General features: G+C 45.6%; 1 protein-coding gene across 1 annotated transcript in view; it reads left to right on the top strand.

Annotated features, from left to right (window-relative positions):
- LOC310793684 (cytoplasmic phosphatidylinositol transfer protein 1-like) overlaps positions 1-22,500 on the top strand; it is a 105,594-nt gene that overhangs the window by 64,923 nt on the left and 18,171 nt on the right. The window contains exons 2-4 of the mRNA XM_083655536.1: positions 9,388-9,536; positions 16,950-17,038; positions 17,639-17,646. Coding sequence (XP_083511662.1) covers positions 9,388-9,536; positions 16,950-17,038; positions 17,639-17,646 — 246 coding nt within the window. The remainder of the gene's footprint in view (positions 1-9,387; positions 9,537-16,949; positions 17,039-17,638; positions 17,647-22,500) is intronic.

Raw genomic sequence — 22,500 nt, 5'->3', positions numbered from 1 at the left:
CACGTGTGCGCTGTACATGTGTTTGTGTGTGTGCACACGTGTGTGCTGTACATGTGTTTGTGTGTGTGCTAGGGATGGGCATCGAATTTCGAATTTTCGAATAATCGTTGTTATTATCAAGGTCGACTTTTATTATTGAAATTCGAAATTCGAAAAAAAAAAAAAAAAAAAAAAAAAAAATTGTGAAATGTTGCATTGTCTCCCCTGATTCTAAGTATAGTCAAATCGCTTGGTTTGAGCAAGTAAAACTATTTTTATAAGCATTTTAAGCAAGGTTTATGGAAAAATGAATGGCGGATGAAATCCCATGAAGAGGGAGAGGGGGTGACTTTGGCACCCCTTTGGCACTCAGACCTGAGCCTACTAAATATTTAATGAACCACTCATGATTGTCAAAACTGTTTTTTTTTTTCGAAAATGTCAATGTCATGTAACATGTTCTTTACTTCAGTGGTGCAATGCTTGTTTGAGCTAAAAATCCACAGCAGAAGCTTTTTATATTAATTAATAAAGCCGTAGACTTAGAATCAGGGGAGACAATGCAACATTTCACTCACACAAAAAAAAAAAAAAAAAAAAAAAAATACATTTTTTTTTTTTTTTTTTTTTTCGAATTTCGAATTAAATTCGAATTTGGCCAGCGAATTTCGAATAGTGTTTTTGCTAGAAATGCCCATCCCTAGTGTGTGCACACGTGTGCTTGTGTGTGTGCACACGTGTGCGCTGTACGTGTGTGTGTGTGTGTGTGTGTGTGTGTGTGTGTGTGCTGTACGTGTGTGTGCGTGTGCACACGTGTGCGCTGTACATGTGTTTGTGTGTGTGCACAGTACACGTGTGCTTGTGTGTGTGCACACGTGTGCGCTGTACATGTGTGTGTGTATGGGGGGCTTGTCTGTGTGTGTGTGTGTGTGTGTGTGTGTGTGTGTGTGTGTATGGGGGGCTTGTCTGTGTGTGTGTGTGTGATGATGATATGATGAATAGTAATAGTGGTGGTGATGTATAGTTGTGTCAGCAGTGAGGTGTGTGTCTCAGCTGGCCTGGCTAACACTTTGTCCTGCATTAGCAGAGACTTGAAGCTGACTAACACTTTGTCCTGCATTAGCAGAGACTTGAAGCTGACTAACACTTTGTCCTGCATTAGCAGAGACTTGAAGCTGACAGGTGCCAGGTTGAGTCGCAGGTGGTTTGTTTCAAGGTCAAGGGAGCAAAACCATCCAAGTCAATATAAAGCTCACACATTTCATTTGAAAAACTAATTGCTGTTTTGATGGGATACTAATGGGTCTTTGGCAGGAACATATGGGTTTGCTTTAGGGCTCAACACCAAGTTTTAAAAGTGGTTGCCACGCTGGCAACCAAGCATCAGCTTTTGGTTTGCCGAAACTGAAAATATGGTTATCATTTTTAGTCACCTTATGTTTTGAGTATTTATGATAGTATGCAACGTAAATTTGGATGGATTTGGATCAATTTGAAAGTAAACACCTGTTAATTTTAAAACACAAATAAAATGACTTGGGCTATGGTATAGGCAACTAAAACAACTTGGTTAAGTTAGGGGAAGACAAATTCAAGTGTTCTTCTCAGCACACTCTCATATTGAGAGGATCTAAGTGGTAAAGAGAGTTTGCTGTTTGCTGCACACAGCGCATGAGCCACACGCAAACCAGGAAGTCACTCCTAATATCTCATAACAGTAGTGGATGGAAACGTGCATCATTTCACATTTTGTTTTGCCGATTTTCTGAAAATTCGGTTACAGTGACACACACACACACACACACACACACACACACACACACACACACACACACACACACACACACACACACACACACACACTAATTCCACTTGACTTGTGGTCCACCTCTCAAGATTCAAGATTTTTATTGTCACTCCGTAATACAAGTATCACGTGTGAAATTCTTGTGCTGTAGACTCCGTTACAACATAGTGCAAAAAATAAAAGATATATAAATAAAAAACAAGAGGCAGCAAGCAATAGAGCAGTAAGACACGCCACAGACAGTGGCGTATTCACTGCCCATAGTGCAAATGGCATGAACATACCTTAAACATAATTAAACATAACATTCTGTTAGGTGCAAATAGCGTATACCTAATTAACATACTATTGAACATTAGTCATACATAATGGTGGCAGCTGCAGTGCGGTACAGTACGGCTACTACACTATTTGGATATGTTAAGGAGTCTCGTGGCCTGCGAGAAGAAACTGTCCCTCAAGCGATTTGTGCGTGCTCTTGGGACCCTGTATCTCCTCCCTGAGGGTAGCAGGGAGAACAGACTGTTGTGGGGATGGTTTGTGTCTTTGATGATCTTCAGGGACCTCCTGAGGCACGGCTGGTTGTACAGATCTTGCAGTTCTGGCAGCTCACACCTATTGACTCTCAGCCTACAGCTTTTATCTGGAGGAGCAGCCCAGCCCACTGCAGACCGCTGCCCAGTTGATTAAATGTGCGCAGAACAAGGGAAGGAGGTGTGTGTGTGTGTGTGTGTGTGTGTGTGTGTGTGTGTGTGTGCGTGTGTGTGTGTGTTAAGGGGCCATGGCTGAGCCAGCAGTATCATGGGATTGTGTGTGTATAAAAAAAAAGGAAATATCGGACGATAATATCGGCTGAGCGATATATCGGTTGGGCTCTACTGTACTAGGGATGCACTGATAGCAAAATTCTGCACGGATATCAATACCGATGTTTAAAATATCAATTTGGCCGATAGCCAGTACTGACACCGATATTTTTCTTATGCCTTTTTTGACAGGGAAACAAAGAAATCTTCGTTATAAACAAATAACTGAGCTGTTTTAAAGTCTTTTGAGCCCTTCATCACACTATCTTTGAATGAGCACAAATTCAATCATACCGTCATGTCATTAAGAATCAAACAAACATCTTTCTTTGCTGGTGGCCGATTGCAGTCAACAAGGCCAATATTGGCCGACAGCGATATACGGCCGGACGGTATATCGCTCCATCTCTAATCCCGTCCAATGCAGCATGTTTTCACTTTGCAGTATTTGAAGAGAGACTTTTGAACACTTTGCAGTATTTGAAGAGAGACTTTGGAACACTTGGCTAACATGAACACACATAAATGGCACTTTGGGCCTCTGGCTCTGCTATCTCCACACACACTCCTGCCTTCACGTCCCCCCTCCCTCTCCACACACACTCCTGCCTTCACGTCTCCCCTCCCTCTCCACACACACTCCTGCCTTCACATCCCCCCTCCCTCTCCACACACACTCCTGCCTTCACGTCCCCCCTCCCTCTCCACACACACTCCTGCCTTCACGTCCCCCCTCCCTCTCCACACACACTCCTGCCTTCACATCCCCCCTCCCTCTCCACACACACTCCTGCCTTCACATCCCCCCTCCCTCTCCACACACACTCCTGCCTTCACGTCCCCCCTCCCTCTCCACACACACTCCTGCCTTCACATCCCCCCTCCCTCTCCACACACACTCCTGCCTTCACGTCCCCCCCTCCCTCTCCACACACACTCCTGCCTTCACGTCCCCCCTCCCTCTCCACACACACTCCTGCCTTCACATCCCCCCTCCCTCTCCACACACACTCCTGCCTTCACATCCCCCCTCCCTCTCCACACACACTCCTGCCTTCACATCCCCCCTCCCTCTCCACACACACTCCTGCCTTCACGTCCCCCCCTCCCTCTCCACACACACTCCTGCCTTCACGTCCCCCCTCCCTCTCCACACACACTCCTGCCTTCACATCCCCCCTCCCTCTCCACACACACTCCTGCCTTCACGTCACCCCTCCCTCTCCACACACACTCCTGCCTTCACATCCCCCCTCCCTCTCCACACACACTCCTGCCTTCACGTCCCCCCTCCCTCTCCACACACACTCCTGCCTTCACGTCCCCCCTCCCTCTCCACACACACTCCTGCCTTCACATCCCCCCTCCCTCTCCACACACTCCTGCCTTCACGTCCCCCCTCCCTCTCCACACACACTCCTGCCTTCACATCCCCCCTCCCTCTCCACACACACTCCTGCCTTCACGTCCCCCCTCCCTCTCCACACACACTCCTGCCTTCACATCCCCCCTCCCTCTCCACACACACTCCTGCCTTCACGTCCCCCCTCCCTCTCCACACACACTCCTGCCTTCACATCCCCCCTCCCTCTCCACACACACTCCTGCCTTCACATCCCCCCTCCCTCTCCACACACACTCCTGCCTTCACGTTCCCCCTCCCTCTCCACACACACTCCTGCCTTCACGTTCCCCCTCCCTCTCCACACACACTCCTGCCTTCACGTTCCCCCTCCCTCTCCACACACACTCCTGCCTTCACGTCCCCCCCTCCCTCCCCACACACACTCCTGCCTTCACGTCCCCCCTCCCTCTCCACACACACTCCTGCCTTCACGTCCCCCTCCCTCTCCAACTCATAGTTCAAGGAAAATGTGTTATGCTTTAAATCTAAAATGGTTCATGGATTACATTCTAATCTAACAAACCTATCAATTTAAAAGTCAAGCACGTTACCGTGGAAACAATTAAGCTTAGCCCAAAATCACAAATCAGAATGAGGGGGTCCCAGGTATATTTTCTATCTTGTAAGGGGGCCTTGGCTGAAAAACATTTGAGAACCTCTGCTTTAAAGGACAGCTGGAGGCTGGAAACACGGGTGATATACGGCGATACACACTGCTCTCCTCGTAAATCCACCCCTTCTGCGTCTGCCCCCCCCCCCCTTCCTCTCTCCTCTCCCTCTCCATCACCATCCACCTCCCCCTCCTCCCACTTTCCGGATGACGGTGCTGTAGCTGTATTGACTGTACAGGAACGCCGGGGGACTCCAGAGAGGCCGCATATCGATCGTTGCGGCTTAAGCCTGCCGCTCTTGTTTATTCATATGATTTGTCTCCGGGCCAGCGCTCTGTGTCTGTTAGGGTTAGAGGCCAGCGCTCTGCGTCTGTTAGGGTTAGGGTTAGAGGCCAGCGCTCTGTGTCTGTTAGGGTTAGAGGCCAGCGCTCTGCGTCTGTTAGGGTTAGGGTTAGAGGCCAGCGCTCTGTGTCTGTTAGGGTTAGAGGCCAGCGCTCTGCGTCGGTTAGGGTTAGAGGCCAGCGCTCTGCGTCTGTTAGGGTTAGGGTTAGAGGCCAGCGCTCTGTGTCTGTTAGGGTTAGAGGCCAGCGCTCTGCGTCGGTTAGGGTTAGAGGCCAGCGCTCTGCGTCTGTTAGGGTTAGAGGCCAGCGCTCTGCGTCGGTTAGGGTTAGAGGCCAGCACTCTGTGTCGGTTAGGGTTAGAGGCCAGCGCTCTGCGTCTGTTAGGGTTAGGGTTAGAGGCCAGCGCTCTGCGTCTGGCCTCTTGACAGCCCAGTCTAGACCGGTCCAGCACCCTCGGGGGAGAGGAATGGCAACGGGCCTTGGTTTCTAGTAGCTAGTTTGTTTCTTATTTTTTTATAATTTTTTCAATTAAGACTCGGGATATTTGTGTAACCGCTTCTATAAATGTCTTTGTGTGTAGTCACCTGAAAAGTCACCTGGGAAGTGATGTCACAATGCAATTGCGCAACTGTGATTTTGTTCTGGATTTGGGTCGAGATTGTTTTTATGACCCAGTCCAGGGGTTCTAGGTCACAACATAAACTAAACACAGACAACCATGAAAAATAGTGTGTTTCAGTCACACCTCTCTGCCACAGTCACACCTCTCTGTCACAGTCACACCTCTGTCACAGTCACACCTCTCTGTCACAGTCACACCTCTGTCACAGTCACACCTCTCTGTCACAGTCACACTTCTGTCACAGTCACACCTCTGTCACAGTCACACCTCTTCGACGGGCGACCGCTGATGATGACAACACACTCCAGCTCGCAGGCCACTGATGAATGAGCAACAACAAAGCAGAGTGCATTGTCATCAGACAAATTGAATGAGCAGGAGGCTGCAGCCGCTCCCTCTCGCCTCTCTGCGCTCCCTCTCGCCTCTCTGCGTCATGTAGCTCAATGATCAATCTGGCTGTGAAGGTGCCAGCCCAGAGACTGAGTGAGTAGTGCAGCCTTTTCTCAAGTGTGATTGGCTGTTTTTATGGAGGAAATAATCGGGCTCTTCAGCTGGTCTGTACAAGTGTTTTTTGTGTCATCCTCTGAATATGGAGAGGTGTGTCTTGTGTTTTTTGTGTCCTCCTCTGAATATGGAGAGGTGTGTCTTGTGTTTTTTGTGTCCTCCTCTGAATATGGAGAGGTGTGTCTTGTGTTTTTTGTGTCATCCTCTGAATATGGAGAGGTGTGTCTTGTGTTTTTTGTGTCCACCTCTGAATATGGAGAGGTGTGTCTTGTGTTTTTTGTGTCCTCCTCTGAATATGGAGAGGTGTGTCTTGTGTTTTTTGTGTCATCCTCTGAATATGGAGAGGTGTGTCTTGTGTTTTTTGTGTCCTCCTCTGAATATGGAGAGGTGTGTCTTGTGTTTTTTGTGTCCTCCTCTGAATATGGAGAGGTGTGTCTTGTGTTTTTTGTGTCCTCCTCTGAATATGGAGAGGTCTGTCTTGTGTTTTTTGTGTCCTCCTCTGAATATGGAGAGGTGTGTCTTGTGTTTTTTGTGTCCTCCTCTGAATATGGAGAGGTCTGTCTTGTGTTTTTTGTGTCCTCCTCTGAATATGGAGAGGTGTGTCTTGTGTTTTTTGTGTCCTCCTCTGAATATGGAGAGGTCTGTCTTGTGTTTTTTGTGTCCTCCTCTGAATATGGAGAGGTCTGTCTTGTGTTTTTTGTGTCCTCCTCTGAATATGGAGAGGTCTGTCTTGTGTTTTTTGTGTCCTCCTCTGAATATGGAGAGGTCTGTCTTGTGTTTTTTGTGTCATCCTCTGAATATGGAGAGGTGTGTCTTGTGTTTTTTGTGTCCTCCTCTGAATATGGAGAGGTGTGTCTTGTGTTTTTTGTGTCCTCCTCTGAATATGGAGAGGTGTGTCTTGTGTTTTTTGTGTCCTCCTCTGAATATGGAGAGGTGTGTCTTGTCACAGTTCATGGTGGAGCACATACTGTACATCACGGCGTCCTCGCTCGACTCAAATGATCACACGGACAATGGCCTCCGCTTGAGGCGGTGATAATGTATGCGTGTCCTGGATATTTTTAGAAGCTGATGACTGCTACAGCTCATCGATGACGAGGCGAATGAAGAGAAGGACGTCTCTTGTCGAAACGGGTGGTAAATTAGTCTGATGTCCCACTTTACTGCCTCCGTGACTCTTGTCTCTACGCCTCCCCCCCTCTCTTTCAATCTCTCTCTATCTCTCTCTTTTCACAACAACAACTTTTTCCACCCCATTGTCCTTTAGCCAAAGGACTTGTACAAACTCCCCATTCCCCCTGTCCTCTTTTTAATTCTCCCCTCTCAGCTTGTCCTCTGTCCCCGTCGTCCCTCGGTCCCTCTATCTGCTCGTCTCTGTCTTCTCGCGGGCGTGCAGGGCAGGGCTGGAGGGCCACCGGCGTTATTTACGGTGGCTCTCAGCCCGAGAGGCTCGCTCTCACCGTGAACCCACAGCCACTTTTAGAAGCCATACCTTTTGCTTTCCAGGCTTTCATGAAAAGGTGAACTTGTGTTATTGAGGCGTATGTGTGCAGAGAAAAGAGAGGGCTGGGTTCTACTACTCCATACCTTTACCATACCTTTACCATACCTTTACCATATCCACCCAGATAACCCAGTGCCAAGTAGTATTGAAACTTCTCCAGTCAAACAGTACCTGTATTCCAGCTTTTTTGTACACAGATCTAGAAAAGGAAATCACTATTTGTATGGCTTTTCTCACTGCCAATCACCACAAGCGTTCACATTTGTTTGTATTTACTGCCAAACTTAAGCTGTATGACCACCTTGACTTGGGCTTGTCCCTCAAACACTTGACTTGATTTGGACTTGACTCTGAATTGAGCTCAGACACTTGAGACTTGACTTGGACTTGTCTCTCAAACACTTGAGACGTGACTTGGACTTGTCTCTCAAACACTTGAGACTTGACTTGGACTTGTCTCTCAAACACTTGAGACGTGACTTGGACTTGTCTCTCAAACACCTGAGACTTGATTTGGACTTGTCTCTCAGACACTTGAGACTTGACTTGGACTTGTCTCTCAAACACTTGAGACGTGACTTGGACTTGTCTCTCAGACACTTGAGACTTGACTTGGACTTGTCTCTCAAACACTTGAGACGTGACTTGGACTTGTCTCTCAACCACTTGAGACTTGACTTGGACTTGTGTCTCAAACACTTGAGACTTGACTCGGACTTGCATTAAGTGACCTGTGAGCATCTCTGGTGTTAAACGCAATAACGCATGGCTCTTAGTCTTGTCTTACTGTGAGCTGGGCCCTGTACAGCAAACACTAACGTTCTTGTAGTGGCCATTGTCAGTAGTATTTGTAGTATGTGACCTTGTGGTCTGTGCCTTGTGTCCTGCAGTACATTGTCAGTGTGTAGTATGTTACCTTGTGGTCTGTGCCTTGTGTCCTGCAGTACATTGTCAGTGTGTAGTATGTTACCTTGTGGTCTGTGCCTTGTGTCCTGCAGTCCATTGTCAGTGTGTAGTATGTTACCTTGTGGTCTGTGCCTTGTGTCCTGCAGTACATTGTCAGTGTGTAGTATGTTACCTTGTGGTCTGTGCCTTGTGTCCTGCAGTCCATTGTCAGTGTGTAGTATGTTACCTTGTGGTCTGTGCCTTGTGTCCTGCAGTACATTGTCAGTGTGTAGTATGTTACCTTGTGGTCTGTGCCTTGTGTCCTGCAGTACATTGTCAGTGTGTAGTATGTTACCTTGTGGTCTGTGCCTTGTGTCCTGCAGTCCATTGTCAGTGTGTAGTATGTTACCTTGTGGTCTGTGCCTTGTGTCCTGCAGTCCATTGTCAGTGTGTAGTATGTTACCTTGTGGTCTGTGCCTTGTGTCCTGCAGTACATTGTCAGTGTGTAGTATGTGACCTTGTGGTCTGTGCCTTGTGTCCTGCAGTACATTGTCAGTGTGTAGTATGTTACCTTGTGGTCTGTGCCTTGTGTCCTGCAGTACATTGTCAGTGTGTAGTATGTGACCTTGTGGTCTGTGCCTTGTGTCCTGCAGTACATTGTCAGTGTGTAGTATTTGACCTTGTGGTCTGTGCCTTGTGTCCTGCAGTACATTGTCAGTGTGTAGTATGTGACCTTGTGGTCTGTGCCTTGTGTCCTGCAGTACATTGTCAGTGTGTAGTATTTGACCTTGTGGTCTGTGCCTTGTGTCCTGCAGTACATTGTCAGTGTGTAGTATTTGACCTTGTGGTCTGTGCCTTGTGTCCTGCAGTACATTGTCAGTGTGTAGTATTTGACCTTGTGGTCTGTGCCTTGTGTCCTGCAGTACCGGATTGGCCAGCTGTACATGATCAGTAAACACAGCCATGAGCAGAGTGAGCGAGGGGAAGGTGTGGAGGTGGTGCAGAACGAGCCGTATGACGACCCCGCCCACGGCCAGGGACAGTTCACCGAGAAACGAGTCTACCTCAACAGGTACGCAATGTCTCTGTCTCTCTAGCATCCTCCACATGATATTTATTTATAGTACCAACACTTGAGCCTGTATTCCATTACTGTACTCTACTCTACTGTACAGTACACAAACCCTGTGACGTCATGCACTGATGCAAATAAAGATGGTGGTGCACAATGTCACAAATACATGTACAAAAATGGATTCTCATAACAATGGCTTACTTTTCTAATGTTATTTTGGTTGTAGTACATCTTCAGTGTTTCCCACAGGATTTAGAGTATTTGTGGTGGGGGACCGCAGACCCCCTAGGGGGGTGCGGGCGCATGCCCCCCCGCGTAGGTCAGGGATACTCAATTTGCTTTGCCACTTTTGTGAAATGATAGAAGGCGAGGGGCCAGTTAATAAACAAACAATATACATTTTTCTGTAGCGGATTGTAGATTTTTGGGGTGTCAGCCGGAGTTTAGGCTGACAGTGTTGTGCACACTGGATAGTTAGTTAAGTTAGTTAGGTTAAGTACATACATAAGTGCCTGGGTAGCGAGCAGATGGCGGTATTTGACAATTTAGCAGCTAAATCATAGATTATTGAAGATATTCCATATTCCAGACTGAAATGCTATAACAGAAGTATTGGCCAGAATGACATGAACATTTATTGGACACTTATTCAGCGGATATCTTGCATGTTTCGTTCAGGTGCACTGTAAAAGAAAAAAAAAAAAAGGGTTATCTTTTTGTGGTGGTCCAAATCCTTTTGTGGCGGCCCGCCACAAATTCCTTTATGTATGAGAAACACTGATCTTAGTAATACACAAAGCTCTGTGTAGTTGTCTATGTTTGTTGTTTCATGTGCTCTTTAACCAAGTTATTTTAGTTGCCTAAACATAAACGATATTTAAACATACCGGTAACCGTGTGATGTTTTCAAATGAACCGACGCAAGTAGAAGGCCTTCTAGCCTAACCTTTCCTTGACTAGAAGGTAGGGGTGGGAATCACCAGATGCCCCACGATACGATATTATCACCATACTTTAGTCACGATACGATAGTATTGCGATATTGCGATGCTACTATTGACCATGCACCATGTCATATATTGAGTATTGCGACATTACAATATATTGTGATTACCGGTACCTTTTTTCAACTGCAAATGATGTCCCCAAAGGAAAGAACTTTGTCAACATGTGTTTTATCTGATGAGATAAAGTTTCCAGTCTGTTCATTCATTAGTTCATCATTTTTATTGCAGTAAAATGGGATTGTCAAGCAGACATACTGACCAACACTGTCATAAACACCTGTCATAACTGTTGCATGATGCACTTGACATTTTGTATAATAAAATATCACGATACTGGGCATTCGATATGATACGATATATTGTGCCTACAAAATATCGTGATACTATGCTGTATCGATTTCCTCCCCCACCCCTAGTGGATATCTGCAGATATATTGTTGGCCAGGGTTGCATCTGATAGGATGATAGGACTGTGAAGGTTAGTATCACTCTTATACACACAAGCACAAACAGTCACACACACACACACACTAGGGCTGCACGATTAATCGTATTTTCATCGTCATCGCGATATGAAAATGCGCGATGAACACATCGCAAAAGTCACGTGTTATCGCAATTTTTTTTTTTTACAGTGCACCTGAACGCAACATGCAAGATACCGGCTGAATAAGTGTCCAAATGTTCATGTCATTCTGGCCAATACTCCACTTCTGTTATAACATTTCAGTCTGGAATTTGGAATATCTTTCAATAATCGTTATGACTAAAAGGCTAAAAGTAATCTCATGTGTAAGAAATTACTGTTCTAGATTGAAGTAAAAATGTAAATAATTAACTTGTTGGTTTTGGTTTTTTTTAGCTTCAAGAGTGCATTTTTGTTCGTATGACCCTCAACACAGGCTTTGAGAATCCCGTGCCACTTACTGATACTTATGCTTAAATTAACACACTCATATTGCAAAATGAGTTTAGGCCCTCACTGTAATACTTCAGAAGTTGAATTTGAAGTTCAGCATTAATACATTTGTCATTTTTTGTCTTAGATTTACCTTTGTGTGTTATTGCAATATAAAACTACATAATTGAGAATCGATTCTAGATTCTGGAATCGTTGGAATCGAGAATCGATTGTGGAATCGGATCGTGACCCCAGGAATCTGAATCGGATCGGATCGTGGCTTAGCCGGATCGGAGCACCCCTACCCATTAATATTTTTGTTTATAGCATTTTTTTATTTATCGCAGGTCATATCGTCATCGCAATATTGAACAGTGTTATCGCACATCGCAGCTTTTCCTCATATCGTGCAGCCCTAACACACACACACACACACACACACACACACACACACACACACACACACACACACACACAGAGCAGGGGTAGGGCATTGGAACATTGTCACTCTCATGTTGCTCTGAGTTAGCTACAGTATCCATCACAGCTGTATATCACACTATACCGCTCCATCAGGTCGCATCCCAACAGGCTCTCTGCCCCTGTGTGTGTGTGTGTGTGTGTGTGTGTGTGTGTGTGTGTGTGTGTGTGTGTGTGTGTGTGTGTGTGTGTGAGGAGGCAGCAGACAAAAGATGGAGCTGGTAAGGAGAGAGAGAGAGAGAGAGAAAAGGTGGAAAGCAGGGACAAAGAAGCTGGAGACCATTTGTTTGAGCACAAAAATACCTGTGTCAGCGATCACTGTGCCGGGGAACTAATTACACTGAGTCAGCACTACTCTGCCCTGCGGAGGAGGGAGAGAGAGCGAGAGGGAGAGAGAGAGGGGGAGAGAGAGGAGAGAGAGCGAGAGAGAGAGGGGCAGGGAGAGGGAGAGGGAAGAGAGGGGGAGAGAGAGAGAGCGCGAGAGGGGCGGAGAGAGAGAGAGAGAGGGAGGGAGAGAGAGAGAGAGAGAGGGGCGGAGAGATGGGGAGAGAGAGGGAGAGAGGGAGGGAGAGATGGGGAGAGAGAGGGAGAGAGGGGTGGAGAGATGGGGAGAGAGAGGGAGAGAGGGGTGGAGAGAGAGGGAGAGAGGGGGAGGGAGAGAGGGGCGGAGAGATGGGGAGAGAGGGGGAGAGGGAAGAGAGGGGTGAGGGAGAGAGAGAGATGGGGAGGAGGCAGAGTAAGAAAGCAGGCAGAGGGGGTGAAGCAGAGAAATCCAGCTGTGTTTCCATTCAACTGTTTCCATGTGAGTTATGAGCTAAAAGCTGAATGGAAATAACACATTTGAATAGAAATGGCCTCAAATGTTTTGACGCTCGCTTGAGGCATTTATTTATTTATTTATTTATTTAATGAAAGACATTGTTAAGAATAGCAATGGAAACACATTTGTTGAATAACAGATTTTGCTAGTTTCATTATGACATCATCAGTGGGACAAAAATAGAACAGACAGAGATTGCCCACAGGGAGTTCCCCAAGCCCCGGTAGCCGGCGATTTCTCCGCCTACTGGCCTCTGGCCTACCGTTTATACACTGTAACATTTTTTATTACATTTTTTTTACAGTGCACCTGAACACAACATACAAGATCCCCGCTGAATAATAAGGGCCCTTTCACACCTAAAAGTCCGGACCAAGGTCCGAACCAAACTCATGTTGTTGTTACATTGTATACATTTGGTCCAGTAAGGTTCGCTTTCACACTGCAATGATCCCAGCGGACCAGCGGACTTTAACATGACAGACCTACGTCCTGTCGTCATCACCTGCGTGGGCTGCGTCTCCACTGATTGGCTTGTGGATGAGCGTGCGTCTGAGGTCAGCGTCCCGGAACTGCTCCAAGGAATTTGCTCCTTGTTTACACCAGGTTTACACACCACAATGAATGAACAGATCCACTTTGTTGTCATTATAATAGCATTATTATGGCATTGCTACTAGGGTTGGCACGATGGACGATGGCATCGACCATCGTGATGGGCCGACCCCCCATCGACCTCTGAGCCTTCTACATCGGATCATCGTAATTCATTATCTGTTCGAATTAAAATTGTGCTGTTTTAATAATAAAAGAGGCCAAGTCCACTTACCGTGACGCGCGGGGGAAGCGCCGGCGGCATTAACAAGCGCATCCAGTTCAGACTCAGAGAAGCCTCCCCTCCCCCTCCTCTGCTCCACTGCTTCTCTGAACAGGGGGCGCTTGTTTAATGTCGCCGGGGCGTCCCCCACGCATGTCGGCTGTGTTGTTGTGAAAACTTTTTAAGACAAAGAAGAAACTTCATGTTCTTTCCTGTTTTCAACCCAAAGTGAGTACAAGTCTTCAACCGTGAATTTAACTTGCCTGTTTCCAAAGTGAAAGTTGGAGTCGCTCTATATAGATACAGCAGCTGCGTTTCTCAAGCCATTTCTCCTAAACTCTCTCTCATTACATTAGGTTCAAAAGCCCACGCGAATCTAACGTTATATCAGCCAGTAATTCAGTCGGTTTTCTGCCAGCTCGTTAAATTCAACACACACACACGTTGTTGGTGAGGATCTGTAACGTTAACGTTAGTTGTTTTGCGCCATTCAAATTGCTGGTAGTGACAGCCACTGCCCACTTCAGTCGCCTGGCTCTGTGCAGGCTAATAGCCTATCCAAGCCCGCTGGTATCATGTAGAGCTCAGGCTCAGCTGTCCTGTTGTTAACGTGAACGCATTGCAGCGGCTAGCCACATGGCATTACAGCAACGCAGCGACTTAATAAATAATGAATTATTCCCCCCACCCCCAACCCTAGCCTAGGTAAACCCAGCCCCCACGTGACCTGCTCTCTCAGTTCCCTTGTGACTGTAAGCAGGGTGAGCCTGAGAGCAGGTCACTGGGGGCTGGGTTTACCCAGGCTACCCCAACCCCACCCCAATGACGTTCAAAATGATGTTTCACTGTAAAACAATCACAATGGGTATTTTGGTGACATCGCACAACCCTAAATTGCTACCAGCAACACCAACTTCTGGCAACGTAACGAGTGAGGAGTCAGCTGTAGCTTCCTGTAATTGGTCCGATAGTGCGAACCTTCCAATAAAATGCTTTCACACTGCACAGGAAGTGAACCTTGGTCCAGCTTGGTCCGGACCGAGACCACCTCCTTTGGTCGGATCAAAGACTCTGTCTGACCAAACGAGGTAGGTGTGAAAGCGCCCTAAGTGTCCAAATGTTCATGTCCGGTTACTTTATACACTGTAAAAAAAAAAAAAAAATTACAGTGCACCTGAACGCAACATACAAGATACCCGCTGAATAAGTGTCCAAATGTTCATGTCATTCTGGCCAATACTCCACTTCTGTTATAACATAACTAAAAGTATCCTCATGTGTAAGAAATGACTGTTCTACATTCAAGTGAAACTGTAAATAATTAACTTGTTGGTTTTGGATTTATTTAGCTTCAATAGTGCATTTTTGTTCCTGTGACCCTCAACACAGGCTTTGAGAATCCCGGGCCACTTACTGATACTTATGCTTAAATTAACCCACTCATATTCTGGTTTATTTCTAGAAAAACATTTTGGCTAGTGGAAATTCTAATTGGCTGCTAACTTCTAGCAGCCATATTGGCAGATGGTCAAAAAAGTTAATTTCAAGCCCTGCAGGGAGAGCAAGTGGTGACATAGGAAGTGAGTGAGAAAAGGATCAAATATTGGTGTTTAAGACTGAATAATGACATCACAACTGTTAATTTAAAATGAGTTATTCCTCTAAACCTGACTTCAAATGCCCAACATTTTTCCGCGCCGGCGCCGTTCGGCCCCCAACCCTCAGCAAAATCTGGCCCTTTGGTAGCGAGGACATTTTTTGTGGTCCTCTCTATCATCAAAGTTCCTGGGTTACGGCATGACAATATTTGTTCGGCCCCCAGCAACAATCTGGGTTTCTCATGTGGTCCCCCATGAAAAATAATTGCCCACCCCTGATCTAGCCTCTTAAATTGGTTCTCAAAGTAAACCAGATTCATGCATTTTAGTTTAAAATGTAAAAAAAAAAAACTTACAGGGGGCGTGGCCCCCCGAACCCCCCAAGAGGGTCCAAGCAAGGTCCACCCATCACAATCTCTCCAAATCCTGTGGGAAACATAGTTATTAGTATTTTCTTTGTTCTTAAAAATATACATTGCCTGTTTGTGTTTTGCAATATGGATATTGTTTTATTTATAATTAAATTGAGCATTGGGCCTTTATAATAATGTTTATTTGTATTATTTCAATTGTCACACTCATGGATACATATTTGAGGTTTGTTTATTAATTGGGAAAAGGACCACTGGAACAAACGCCGCAAACATGAGCCGGCTACTTTTTCAATCTGACTGGCTACTCAAAAGTTTGGGGAACTCTCTGCACTTCCCCTTTTATAGATAGATACAAACAATTCTACACAAGTCTAAAGCACACAGAAGCCATTACAAACTTTTATTTTGAAATCTGTTCTTGGAATAATGGAGCTTGATTTTTTTTGGATGGAGGTAAAGTGGGAGTTTCTCTCCCACTTTATTTAGTATTTTTCCTTCCTCGTGTGAAAAGCTGCGGACGCGTGGCTTCATCCTCATAGCAGCCACCCACCAGGCTTGGCAACGTGAGCTCCGCCAAGGCAGCTACTGGCAGCCATCTTTAAAAGAAGGAGGAGGGAATGGGAGAACTGGGCCAGATGGAGGTGGAGGAGGAGTGTCAGTAACTCTTTTTGGAAAGCAGAGAGAGAGAGAATGTAGCACAGGGTGTTTATTCACAGCTTTGACGAGGCGGTGGGCACCTCTTTACCTCCTGAAAGAGATTATTTGCTCTTGGTGCCAGTCACAGAGAAGCGGAGATGAAGGCAGGCCAAATGAAAGCAGGCACAGCTCGTGCATTTGGCACAGTCGTATCAAGTTTTCAATGCAACCTGCACATATACAGCACAATATAAGCACATGTATGTAAATATATAGCACAATGTAAGCAGATGTATATAAACTAGGTATCTTGCATGGCACGCGTGCTCGGTTCCTAGGCTCGCCCGCTGCGTGGGCTCGCGCCCTGCAGCTCGCATCACATTTCAAAGAAGTTGTGTCCGGGGAGGGAGGGGTCGGCCATGATTTTACCAGACCGCTTCAGCATCCTGGCGGGATGGCAGGTTGCATCCAATCACCTTTTCAGCACAGCAGATGATACACTGCTATTATTATTATTATTATTATTTTGTAATGTTACAGTATATGTAATGTAATGTGTTAGGATGTAATGGTTGCATTATATAAAGTCTGTTTAGTGAACCCCAGGAAGAAATGGCTGCTGCAGTGCTGCAGCTAATGGGGATCCTAATAAACTTTCTCTCTCTCTCTCTCTCTCTCTCTCTCTCTCTCTCTCTCTCTCTCTCTCTCTCTCTCTCTCTCTCTCTCTCTCTCTCTCTCTCTCTCTCTCTGTCTCTGTCTCTCTCTCTCTCTCTGCAGTAAATTACCCACCTGGGCCCGAGCCGTTGTTCCAAACATCTTCTATGTGACAGAGAAAGCATGGAACTATTACCCTTACACCATCACAGGTGAGCGCGCATGCAGACACACACACACACACACACACACACACACACACACACACACACAGCCAGTGTGTTATGCAATGAGCAGCTAATGGCCTTCATGCAGCTGTAAGAGAGCCCTGACCACATAATGGCCAATGACACACACACACACACACACACACACACACACACACACACACACACACACACACACACACACACACACTCTCTCTCTCTCTCAGCACTAGCACCATGTCTAATGGGGTTAGCTAACAGTTAGCCATGATAAGCCCAGCACACTCCACCACACCACCAATAGAGGCGACATTCTCCCTGTTACAAGTCACTGTACCATCTTCAATGACTAAAAAGCTGTTCTATGAAGGTGAAAAAGTGACTGATTGGGGCTTTAAGAAGCTCCAGTGACTGACTGAGCAGTGGAGTGACGTATTGGATATGTGACAGGCAGTATTTTATAGAAGCAATCTCTTGTGTGGCACATATTTCACACGCTGTAACCTCCTCATTTCCTGTGCCACTGTAGCTGCAGGGCTGTATAGCTAACTGTGTGTTTCTGTTGTGTTCTGCCTCCACTCTGTCAACCCACGGCACACTCTCCAGAATACACCGTGAGTATCTTCACTATCCACCTTTTGCATTCAGCTTTCTGTTTGAAGTCAGTGTGATACTGGCAACGCATCGCTATTAACTCATTGAGTGCCAAGGACGTCGATCGACGTCAAATGCGTTTTTTGACGGTGGGACGTGGATCAAAGCCTCAGGCATCTCCTGTACAAATATTGTAGCTATTGAAGGTGTATAACCTATTTTACGGACTCATTAGGTGGCGACAGTGCTCTCCAGATTAGAGAAAGGTCCGGAAAACAGCAGGAAAAAGCCCCGTGATCAAAGAGAAACCGCTCATGCTGCAGCCAGAGCCATATAGATTGCTCTGTCTGCAGCTGACGTTGGCTGCGAACAGCAGTCAATCCGCGCCCACAACTGAGCCCCTCTGCCTCTGTCTGTCTGTCTGCATAGTTTCTCCACACGATTAGCTGCCAGAAAGGCAGCACCCGACGCCGAAGGGCCAAACCTTTCCCTGCAGTCCGGTTTGGCATTTCCGTGTCGCGCTGGGAGCCGGCGCACAAAAACGGAGCGCTCCGAAAATAGACTGGGTGCGTGTTAGGCTGTGTGTTAGTGTGGGGAGGAGTTTGCAGCTGAGGGGGGGAGAGGGGGGTGGGGCACGCAGGGCACCACACAACTACACCACGTCACTACATCAGAAAATATTAGCTTCAGACTCAGTGAATGTGCTTGAAATGCTTCATTTCACAAAAGGCGGAATAACTCAGCTTCTAATTTGAAACGTGTCTTTTTGCTCAAAACAACCTATCTTCTCCGGCTCATAACTAAAGAACGGAAAATGGTATCAATAAACTTTTTTTTGCAGATGATAGAAGAGAGTCTCATCGTTCTTTGTGCGTGTTCAGTGTTTACATAGTAATATCACACAATATTCTGTGGGCCTCGAGAAATCACTGAAAACGCTCTGAAACTCTGGTTCTCCAAAAGTGGCTGGCACTCAATGAGTTAAGAAAGTAGGAGTTACACGGGTGTATTTTTTTCGCCATTTTTTCAACACTTTTTGGATATTTGTTTGAGTTAATTGAAGACCTCAGACATAGAACCATTTGGATCTGCTTTGCTTCAGTTTGAGGGATTTGACAGCTGCTAAAGCATGCCGTGATAAGTGAGTCTATTTGCATCCAAAGCTGCTAAAGCATGCCGTGATAAGTGAGTCTATTTGCATCCAAAGCTGCTAAAGCATGCCGTGATAAGTGAGTCTATTTGCATCCAAAGCTGCTAAAGCATGCCGTGATAAGTGAGTCTATTTGCATCCAAAGCTGCTAAAGCATGCCGTGATAAGTGAGTCTATTTGCATCCAAAGCTGCTAAAGCATGCTGTGATAAGTCAGTCTATTTGCATCCAAAGCTGCTAAAGCATGCTGTGATAAGTGAGTCTATTTGCATCCAAAGCTGCTAAAGCATGCCGTGATAAGTGAGTCTATTTGCATCCAAAGCTGCTAAAGCATGCCGTGATAAGTGAGTCTATTTGCATCCAAAGCTGCTAAAGCATGCCGTGATAAGTGAGTCTATTTGCATCCAAAGCTGCTAAAGCATGCTGTGATAAGTGAGTCTATTTGCATCCAAAGCTGCTAAAGCATGCTGTGATAAGTGAGTCTATTTGCATCCAAAGCTGCTAAAGCATGCTGTGATAAGTGAGTCTATTTGCATCCAAAGCTGCTAAAGCATGCTGTGATAAGTGAGTCTATTTGCATCCAAAGCTGCTAAAGCATGCTGTGATAAGTGAGTCTATTTGCATCCAAAGCTGCTAAAGCATGCTGTGATAAGTGAGTCTATTTGCATCCAAAGCTGCTAAAGCATGCCGTGATAAGTGAGTCTATTTGCATCCAAAGCTGCTAAAGCATGCCGTGATAAGTGAGTCTATTTGCATCCAAAGCTGCTAAAGCATGCTGTGATAAGTGAGTCTATTTGCATCCAAAGCTGCTAAAGCATGCTGTGATAAGTGAGTCTATTTGCATCCAAAGCTGCTAAAGCATGCCGTGATAAGTGAGTCTATTTGCATCCAAAGCTGCTAAAGCATGCTGTGATAAGTGAGTCTATTTGCATCCAAAGCTGCTAAAGCATGCTGTGATAAGTGAGTCTATTTGCATCCAAAGCTGCTAAAGCATGCTGTGATAAGTGAGTCTATTTGCATCCAAAGCTGCTAAAGCATGCCGTGATAAGTGAGTCTATTTGCATCCAAAGCTGCTAAAGCATGCTGTGATAAGTGAGTCTATTTGCATCCAAAGCTGCTAAAGCATGCTGTGATAAGTGAGTCTATTTGCATCCAAAGCTGCTAAAGCATGCTGTGATAAGTGAGTCTATTTGCATCCAAAGCTGCTAAAGCATGCCGTGATAAGTGAGTCTATTTGCATCCAAAGCTGCTAAAGCATGCTGTGATAAGTGAGTCTATTTGCATCCAAAGCTGCTAAAGCATGCCGTGATAAGTGAGTCTATTTGCATCCAAAGCTGCTAAAGCATGCTGTGATAAGTGAGTCTATTTGCATCCAAAGCTGCTAAAGCATGCTGTGATAAGTGAGTCTATTTGCATCCAAAGCTGCTAAAGCATGCTGTGATAAGTGAGTCTATTTGCATCCAAAGCTGCTAAAGCATGCCGTGATAAGTGAGTCTATTTGCATCCAAAGCTGCTAAAGCATGCTGTGATAAGTGAGTCTATTTGCATCCAAAGCTGCTAAAGCATGCTGTGATAAGTGAGTCTATTTGCATCCAAAGCTGCTAAAGCATGCTGTGATAAGTGAGTCTATTTGCATCCAAAGCTGCTAAAGCATGCCGTGATAAGTGAGTCTATTTGCATCCAAAGCTGCTAAAGCATGCTGTGATAAGTGAGTCTATTTGCATCCAAAGCTGCTAAAGCATGCTGTGATAAGTGAGTCTATTTGCATCCAAAGCTGCTAAAGCATGCTGTGATAAGTGAGTCTATTTGCATCCAAAGCTGCTAAAGCATGCCGTGATAAGTGAGTCTATTTGCATCCAAAGCTGCTAAAGCATGCCGTGATAAGTGAGTCTATTTGCATCCAAAGCTGCTAAAGCATGCCGTGATAAGTGAGTCTATTTGCATCCAAAGCTGCTAAAGCATGCTGTGATAAGTGAGTCTATTTGCATCCAAAGCTGCTAAAGCATGCTGTGATAAGTGAGTCTATTTGCATCCAAAGCTGCTAAAGCATGCTGTGATAAGTGAGTCTATTTGCATCCAAAGCTGCTAAAGCATGCTGTGATAAGTGAGTCTATTTGCATCCAAAGCTGCTAAAGCATGCTGTGATAAGTGAGTCTATTTGCATCCAAAGCTGCTAAAGCATGCTGTGATAAGTGAGTCTATTTGCATCCAAAGCTGCTAAAGCATGCCGTGATAAGTGAGTCTATTTGCATCCAAAGCTGCTAAAGCATGCTGTGATAAGTGAGTCTATTTGCATCCAAAGCTGCTAAAGCATGCTGTGATAAGTGAGTCTATTTGCATCCAAAGCTGCTAAAGCATGCCGTGATAAGTGAGTCTATTTGCATCCAAAGCTGCTAAAGCATGTCGTGATAAGTGATGAGTCTATTTACATCCAGGGTTGGGGAGTAACGGATTACATGTAACGCCGTTACGTAATCTGATTACAAAAAAACGGTAACTGTAATCTGTCACAGTACATTTTAAGATGTGTAATCTAGATTACAGTAACGGGGGTATAGTAACGACGTTACAGGCGGGATTACATTCGCCCTTGCCTCTTCATTCATTTTACAAAATAACAACAAGAAACGGTGTAGCCTGGTGCCAGTGACTGACTGTGACGAGGACGAGCGAGGCGGAGCAACAGCACTTTTACGTTCGCTCAGTGTTTAGACAGATCAAGCGCCTTCCACATGGATTCTACTGAAAATATCATTTTCAGTATAGGCGCTTCGCTTGTGTGTGGGGCTGTGTGTGGGGCTGTCAGCTACGAGCTGCCAGGCAGTGGCATTGAATGTATCCGCCTGATACCCGTGCTGCTGACAAACGCTGCTCTAGTCGGCATGGGGCGAGAGGTTTTTACTTTCACTTACGGCCACATTCCACTGAGTCCGTGTTCGGTCCGTCTGCGCTGCGGTACGGCTTCGGAGCCGATACGTTTCCACTCTAATTGTGTCAACTCCCACCTACTCCGCTGCGTTGCGTGTCTACTCCGTCCCAGCTCCGAAAAAGATATGCAAGGCTTCTATTTTTCACGGATGTCAGACAGTCGGAGCAAAGCTGCAGCAAGTTGGGTCAGGCGTGGAGTCAACAGGGCAGAAGTGCTTACAGCATTTCACTTCGTGTTTCAAGATTAAAGCAACAAGCTGCGTCTTCCACTCCACATCATGAAAAATACCCATAACGTAAATTAAAGTGGTCTTAAAAATAACTCTTGTTGTATTCTCCTTAACTTCATGTTGGTATAAACATTCTTATCTGGTTATCAATGGTAAAACATGCTTCATCTAGTTAAATAAGGGTTTTAGCCAGGACTCTTGACCAGGACTCCCTGGAAGAAGAGATCTTGTATCCCAATGGGACATTCCTGGATAAAAAAAAAAAAAGTAATCCAAAAGTAACTGAAAGTAATCCCTACTTTACTTTTAAATAGTGGTAATCGGATTACGTTACTAAGTACAATTTTTAACAAGTAACAAGTAACTTTAAGGGATTCCTATTTAAAAGTAACCTACCCAACCCTGTTTACATCCACCTGTGCCACCAGGGTATTATTGCACATAAAGATGATAATATCATCATCAAAACGTTGTATTACAGTGATAAGGACAAAGAACCAACAGTGTTCAGTACATTGGTTGTTGTTGACCTGGGGCTTACACAAATGTCTCTTTTTTCCCTTTCCA

Source organism: Poromitra crassiceps (genome assembly GCF_964638095.1).
Source record: "Poromitra crassiceps genome assembly, chromosome: 19".
Classification (NCBI taxonomy): Eukaryota; Metazoa; Chordata; class Actinopteri; order Beryciformes; family Melamphaidae; genus Poromitra; species Poromitra crassiceps.
Note: the sequence above shows the minus strand (reverse complement) of the source record. Positions and strands in the feature narration are given on the sequence as shown.